This window comes from Adiantum capillus-veneris, chromosome 29 (assembly GCF_014529385.1).
Source record: "Adiantum capillus-veneris isolate H3 chromosome 29, ASM1452938v2, whole genome shotgun sequence".
Taxonomy (NCBI): domain Eukaryota; kingdom Viridiplantae; phylum Streptophyta; class Polypodiopsida; order Polypodiales; family Pteridaceae; genus Adiantum; species Adiantum capillus-veneris.
In genome coordinates, this window is record NC_140959.1 from 80,181,329 (window position 1) to 80,188,992 (window position 7,664).

At 41.4% G+C, this 7,664-nt stretch overlaps 1 protein-coding gene across 2 annotated transcripts; it reads left to right on the forward strand.

The window, feature by feature from the left end:
• Window positions 1–2,012: 2,012 nt before the first annotated feature.
• Window positions 2,013–6,996, forward strand: LOC147419464 (uncharacterized). 2 transcript variants are annotated; one of them, XM_086505387.1, is made up of 10 exons: window positions 2,013–2,115; window positions 2,215–2,228; window positions 2,913–2,917; window positions 3,060–3,223; window positions 3,814–4,009; window positions 4,081–4,255; window positions 4,339–4,458; window positions 4,953–5,057; window positions 5,139–5,411; window positions 6,598–6,996. In XM_086505387.1, exons 1-10 carry the CDS (start codon window positions 2,013–2,015, stop codon window positions 6,682–6,684), a joined length of 1,242 nt encoding a protein of 413 aa, XP_086361513.1. In that variant the 3' UTR covers window positions 6,685–6,996. The 2 variants fall into 2 exon arrangements, with proteins under 2 accessions (XP_086361513.1, XP_086361512.1); XM_086505386.1 differs by lacking the exons at window positions 2,013–2,115; window positions 2,215–2,228 and adding an exon at window positions 2,271–2,709 and having other exon boundaries at window positions 2,913–3,223.
• The last annotated feature ends 668 nt before the right edge of the window (window positions 6,997–7,664 follow it).

Genomic DNA, 7,664 nt, shown 5'->3' on the forward strand with positions numbered 1-7,664 from the left:
CTGATAGTAAGCAAGAGCGCACAAATGGCCTAAGTAGTTGCTACAAAAATTTGATCGCAACTTCTCACATAGCCAAATTTCTTCTTATATTTTTCATAAAAGCAAAAAACTGACTGTCGTGCAGTGTTGGGAATATGACCCTGAGAGCCAATGCTTAACCTCTGAAATTCCTTACCTACTCTCCCTCTTTGCATTATGTTCTGTATCGAATTGTCCAGCTCCCCCCTCAAGAGCTTAAATACTACCCCCTCCTCCCCCCCCTTCCCCTTGAGGTTTGTGAAGGAAGCAAGTGTAGCTGGTAATTGCTTACTCATTAACACTATACTTTATATGCAAGTGCAAGTTTCCAACAACTACAGGGTGGTATTTTGCGCCACTGAGAATGCAATCATGCAATGTGGAATGATGAAATTGTTTTCCTATAGGAATACATGTTGTTAGAGTTGGCTATCAAGCACTAAGGCTAAGGCTCAAAGTACTCCCCTTCAAAGGCAGCTACATTGGCAAGCTGCACAAAGCAGGCGATGTTTCCATGTCATGAAGCTAGCTATCTGGGAGTGCTTCTTAAGGAAAGAGAATGTGGAATTCACTGTCTTGCATCAATGCGAACAATTGATTTTGATTGGATTCTCATCCTCGGTCATTTGTTACGCATGATGGCCAACTACCATGTGTGCCCTTACAATCACCCTCTATTCTTTGCATCCACACCTACCATCTACTCAAAGTGCATCCTCCTTGCAAGGTTCTTGGGATGTATATGTTGTTGCAACCAATTGACAAGAATGCTAACTTTATATTGGGCCTTTGATGCATTTGCCTAGTCCAATAGTGCAAAGAAAACCTTGGTCCACATTTTAGAAAATCTTGGACCTGACCCCACCTCCACATTGCTAGCTAGCACAATTATGTTTGCTGGCCCTACAAAGGTGATGAGGAGAATTCAGAGGTGGCCTTTGGTCATGCTTCAAAGAGGAACATAATTATAACCATTCAAGATATTTTTCATAAACCATGGCGCCATCCTACATGTGGCTAGAAGAGGATGTGGTGGACAACGTAGGTGGCGAAGACGTTACTAGGAGGGTGCAAGGACCTGGAAACTTGGAGGGGTCGATAGGAGGCAAACATGCATGGATGGTTGGGGGACTTGGAGGAAGGCGAATATGCAAGAGGCTGTATCAGCAACAACCGAATAACTAGCGAAGAGGCAACACACACACACACACACACACACACACACACACACACACACACACACACACGGAGAGAGAGAGAGAGAGAGCAGCCAGGCTCTATTTCTTAGTAAATATGGCTGTGGTTTCAATTGAGGTAGGAAAAGCATCGGACGTCAAAGAGGTGAGATCTCTGCTTATATACCACCCATTGCTGACCCAGATAATACCTTTATTTGTTGTATATGACGATGCAAGTCTGTATGCCAGTGCACTCATTTTGGCATATTTGCACCACTTACATCCTAAAATTTTATAAATTTTCCCACCTTCCAATTTTAAATTTTAGAGAGGTAAATTTAAAATTCCATTTGGTGGGTGGGGGAGATAGATAGAGGGTGTGTGTGTGTGTGTGTGTGTGTGTGTGTGTGTGTGTGTGTGTGTGTGTGTGAGAGAGAGAGAGAGAGAGAGAGAGAGAGAGAGAGGTGCGGGTGGTGAGGGATAACGAAGAAGAGATACAAAGAATGTCACACGAGAGAGCTTGAGAAACTATACAAGATTGGCCCGTTGGTAAGAGCGACCCGAGAGTCGAGACCAGTGTTCGGGAAAAATGCATCTCAACTTAAGATCGTGCCATTTTCAACTTCAAAAATACCGGTTGAGGGAAAGTGCAAAATGACAAATTCCCCATCAAAATAAAGAAAAATAGTGTAAAAAATTTGGAAAAATAACCTACGTTCTAAAAATTTCCTCTTGAAAAATTCAAGAAAAGGAATTTTGTATGTTTGGGAAAATGGTTTTTCCCGAACATTGGTCGAGACCCACCCGTTTAATAAAATGGACTCTTTCGCATCCTTGTTCTCTAAGGCAAGGCTCTATAGTGCTAGCAGCTCAGCATATTCCAGCTCTTCACGTGCGGACCCTTTACGGGCCCGCAGGCGTGAGCATCTATCACCCTTCAAGATGGGGACCTCGAAACTGCATGCCTGCGGCACTGCTATTAGGACGCGTTTTGCACGCGTAAACATATGATGTTCAGTGTTGATTGAGCAGGTGCGCTTTCTTGAATCCAGCTACGGCAAGCTTACCCGTGCTGTTTTTTTTTGCTCTTTTTGTGCATATGAAGAGCTTGCACATCTTGTTCTAGTAAAGCTTATGTGTTGCCGACCCGGTATTGTGGTAGTCATAAAGAAAAGCTAATGTGACTTTGCCAGTAGCCTTTTTGTCTGTTCAGGGAAATCCTTCAACCCACAAATCTGGGTTCAAAATAAATATCATGCATTCTTATGTTTGTGAGACATGCCCCATCCTCAATATCTTTGCATAATCACATGTTTGCTTCTCAATTGGACAAATGTTGACCGTAGTTCACATGTTAGCTAGCTTAGACTATCCATAATCACATGATAATCAGCATACGTCATTGGTCGAAGTACATCATTTCTTGCTATTGCTAAGTATGATCAATGCAAATTTTTTTTGAATGAAGCTCGAATTCGACATGTTGGGACAAAAAATCATTTTGGTTTCATTAGTGAGTCTTTTTGCCGTACCATCCCTCACGTTGTGTTGTTGACTTCCTCGATGCACCATCGATTTTTGAAATAATTTCACTAGTTGTCGTATGCTTTTGCAGCCTTTTGCTTGTAGCACATGTCATGTGTCCTTTATTCAATTACCAAATCCACTGTGTTGAATAGTAATTTCAAGGCTGACTTGAGTGCACCATATTTGCAGAGGAGGTGACTAGCTAGCTCATTGAGTTTGTGGTGACGGTATCATGTCATACATCCCTCCACATTTGCGTGCCTCAAATAGTGGACAAAAGCCTTGCCCTGAGGTCCCTTCCATTTCATCAAGAGGCCACAAACTCCATGGGGGCAGAAGTATGGACCTGGTAGCGGATTTAACGATTGTAAAATCTGTTGACTTTGTTTCACGGTTAATGGTATCAAGCTGCTATCTTGTCAAGTTTGTAAAATTTGAACGAGACACATTCGCGCACTTGCCACAACATCAACTATACATTCTTGAAGCTGCAACTTCAGGTATGCTTCACTTCAACTTGACAACTACACATGTACAAAATAGTGCTTGGGAATAAGGAAAATTGCAAATGGAGATACCCATGAATGAGGTTCCATTGCATAGGAAGGGTGTGTCAAGTTTGAGAAAGCGGAGTTGTGTACCTGTTTTGACGCTTTGAGTATGTACACACTACATGATAGAAATGTGTGTGAATATGTACGTCCATGCGTACGCGTGGTAGCTTGGTATGTGGGTGGAGATATGTGTGCAGGTAGGTGGGTATGCACACACTACGTAATAGAAATGTGTGTGAATACGTATGTTCATGCTTATGCTAGCTTTGTAGGTATGTGCGCAGGTAGGTGTGTATGTATGTATGTATGTATGTAGGCATCTTTGTATGTTTTATGTGTGTACACTTGTAAGATGCAAAGCATACAACTGCATAATGCCTGTCCTTGTATGTATATATATGTATTTATGTTTATGTCTTTTGTGTCTTATTCAACTTCCCATCTAATGGAAATAAGGTCACTTCAAGTTTCTCTTTTCGGCCATGTGTTCAGGAAAGTGGTTTCTTTAATGACCCATGGTTGCATGACTTGAATAGATAGTGGACAAACTAGGCTGGAGATTCATGAGCTGAGCTTGCAGGAACCACCTGCAAGGCTCATTGTTGGATTTTTGCAAGAAGACCTGAAGAGAGTATTAGAGAAGTTCAAGGAGTTTTCTTGTGCAAAGTATGCTGGCAGATTGGTCCCTTTTATGTGGCTGAAGTTTGGGAAGGTGCTTCTTCAGAGCCGCAGGTTTGTCATCCTCTTTGGACATGTAGTGAGGAAGATTGCATGTGGGGTCTTGAATCCGACAATTTTGGCAGCGGTTCACTTGAAGGTCACAAGAGCTTCATGCCCAGAGAGGTGGAGATGATGAGTGGCCGAGAGTTCTCAAAGACATTTGATAACTCGGTATCTGAAGAAAAATTCTCTCTTCTGCAGAAATTTGCGCAAAGAAATTCTTGTAAAAGTTGGTCAAAAGAGAGGTATCATATCCAGGTATGTTGCCTATCATAAGGTGCCGTCACTGGTTCAAATTTATTTTAATATGTCTAAACTCATAGGTACTTATATGGAAGTAGGTTTCAGATGAAGCAAGACCGGATACGCTCTTGTGGTGTGTTTGCACGTACTCCAATGGTGACGAGGAGACAAGTCTCGCATCTGGGGAATCTACAAAATCAACCCTAACGTTATTGAAGGTAACCTCTTTAGAAAAAAGACAATCGAAACAATCATGTCATTTGGACCAGTGTCACATGAAAACGTGTTTCGTCTCCTCAAAACAAAATGAAACACAAACGTTTGAAAAGTTTCGAAACAAATTTGAAATAGGGGGACGAAACACGTTTCTTATGTTCAAGAAAAAAAAGGTCTAATTTTTCAAAATTCAAAATCAGCTATATATTGTGTGATGTGCTAACCACTTGTGTGACCATGTTTACACGATGTATCCATCTACTAGACTCTTAAATATTATATTTCGTATCATTCCTGGAAATGGCATTTTCGATAAGAAACAAAACGAAACGCCTCGAAACGACAAAACACACGAAACGATTCTTGTTACAATCATGTGATTCAACACCTGCAATCCCAGCAGCATGGCTCATCTTTCAAGACAGAATGCTATTACACAATGTAAGGGTTTCACATGTGCGTGCTTGCAAATAATTGCTGTGTTAATGGTTTATAGGTCAGGTTGATCCCTACCCGGCACATGATAACCGATGTAGCATGCGTCGGCAAGAGTCACGACATTCGGCTGATGTTTTGTATCAAAGAGTATATTGCGCTTAGTGTAAGTTGGGGTGGAAAGCAAGTTCATTATTTGTAGGTTGGATTCCTTGGTGAAAAGATTCAATTGCTGTTCTCTTGTCAGGAAGAGGAATCCCAAGATCTTGATTCATGCCTTTGCAAAGCGTCCGTTGACGACACTGTGAAGGGAGGCTTGAGCTGGCCTCTTGGCAGCAAACAATCGACATCTGGGAGGTTAAAGGTCCTGCAGAATGTGCACAAGATAAAGGAAGGTGTTCTTGGTTCCAAGTTGACGTGGTCATTCGAAAAATGCAACAGAGTAGAATTTAAAGCTTCTTCTGGAAGAATCTCATATGAGGTTTCAGTAAGACCCACCATCTATCACGAGTTCTGCAAGGTAAAATTTGTTATTTTCTTCATCTCTGGATTTAAAGTGCATCCTAAAGGTGACATTTTGTGCTGCTTCAAGTTTTCTTTGCAACGTATGATTATAACGTTCTTATCAAAAACAATATAAACAAATCAACATGGGAGAAGGTAATAGGGAGAACTTTATCCATAGTTGTGTATTTACAACCGGACATTGATGTACGCATACATTACAGACACAAGGGGCCATACCGTGGGAATGACATCCCCAATGAATAACAGCCGTCGAGGTTAAAAGGATTTAAATGTTTTAAGTGAACTTTAAAGACATTGTGGATCGCCCAAACCTGGTGAACCTGCTTTGAGTAAATCATGATTTCTTGCTGTTGACAGTGGTCCTTCATATTGACAGGTTTCAAAAAAGCATACCAAGATGTGTACTATATTTTGTAAAGGGACTTTTATAAAAGTGCTTATAGCTTTGTATACTCAGGCAAGTTTGTGATGATATGATGCTTCAACATTACATTGTGTCTTTATGAGGCTAGCAAAGGCTGCTCTTTTCTTCCATGGTTTTGGGCAAGGTCTTAATTGTAAGGATTAGTTGATTGGAAGCTCACTGGAGTGTTCTTCTCCCAAGTACAGACTTAACAGGCTTACAGGAATTTAGATTTACTTGCAAAAATGTCAAGACAAAGGGTCCTACCCCAAGGGGAGCTGGTAATTCATGGGCTATATATAGGAAGAGCTTGTAGAGGCTGCCCTTTCCTTTCATGGTTTTGGGCAAGGCCTTAATTTTAAGGATCAGCTTGTTGAAAGCTGATTGGAGTGTTCTTCTCCCAAGTGCGAACTTCACAGGCTTACAGGAACTTAGATTTACTGGCAGTTCGGGGGCTATATATAGGAAGAGCCTATCTATAGGGTGGTTGGGAGGTGATTCACAAGACTCTAGCCCAAGGGAGCCTCTTTGAGATCATGGCTATGGTAGTAGTGTGCCATGTTTTCACAATAAAGTTGTCTGGGTTTCCTATGCTGATACTTTTCCTTAAAAGTTAATGTGTAGTAAAGTTGTTTGCTACGTTTTTGTAATTGCAGGCATCATGTTATGTGAGTCCACGGAGCTGCAGAGTATATTAATTGTATTTGTATGGTCGGTCATGCATCTTGATAAAAAGCTAGTTGGAAAATGCTCTAATATTCAGAATATTTTGTAGGCGCGTGAGGATCGAACCGTCGAGGAACTAATGTCATCAGTGGCGGATGTCATACATGAGGTTTGGGAAGGGTGCATTGAGTCCTGATGTTTTTTTGGGTATTTAGTGAATCTTCTTGACAAACACTTGGTGCAGCCAATATGGGGACTACTCTAGATAGCTTTTTGGCCTACACAAGGCCTTAGTGAAGCATCGAACTTGTGGGAGCAATTGTGGAATAAACTGCCAAACCTTTCTTTTCCTTGGGCATTAACTAAGCATCACTGTATATATATGTAGGTCAATATGACAAATATTTGGCATTTGTTTGCCTACTTCTATAACGAGGAACATATAGAGTAGTGGGTCACAGGCACACACTCTCTCCTCTTATTTATCCCATTGTGACTTTTCACCTGGTTTGTCTTGCAAGTTTAAAGCTATTTTTATGAAAGTTGCATTTTTTTCCTGACCCATTTTATGCCCTGCCCATAATTCCTTCAATTATGGTTTGCTTTGAAATCTGAATCTGCTGCCTCATGTTGGGGAGAAGCATGGCCTTCGTGCATTTAAATTGGGCACAGATTTGCATCTAAGGTTTGCAATAACGCCATCATAAGCCACCGTAGTGTGTATGTGAAGTTGAATTGGGCACAGATTTGCATCTAAGGTTTGCAATGACTCCATCATAAGCCACCATACTATGTATGTGTGTTTTGTTTTCCATTAGTTGATGTAGAATCTACTCCCTATCTAATTCGCTAGTGTCCAGTCTCAAACCTTCTTTACATGCACGGCAACAAAAGTGGGCGTTGCAAGGGCTTATTCTGCCTGATGCAAAAGAGGGACCTTAGGCTCTCAAAAGAAAAGTGACGAGGTACAACATTGGACTTGAGTTCGGTGGGTGCAAAATCAGTTGAAGTAGGATTGGTCACCATAGCTTTAGCAGGAGGAGCAATTGGTATTGGAAATGACTTTGGCTCGTGCTGGTGCCTCATTGGTAACCTATGATATGTCAAAGATGGGGCATAATTTTGTAGAGAGAGCTTGAATATTCGAACCAAGAATTGGCGGGAACCTCGTCCATC

What these genes read in the sequence shown, in the direction of transcription:
- LOC147419464 (XM_086505387.1), top strand. Translation starts at nt 2,013, where the DNA reads ATGGACTCTTTCGCATCCTTGTTCTCTAAGGCAAGGCTCTATAGTGCT. An exon ending in GTGCTTCTTCAGAGCCGCAG is followed by an intron (nt 4,010 to 4,080) that starts GTTTGTCATCCT and finishes CAATTTTGGCAG; the next exon opens with CGGTTCACTTGAAGGTCACA. An exon ending in AAGAGAGGTATCATATCCAG is followed by an intron (nt 4,256 to 4,338) that starts GTATGTTGCCTA and finishes ATATGGAAGTAG; the next exon opens with GTTTCAGATGAAGCAAGACC.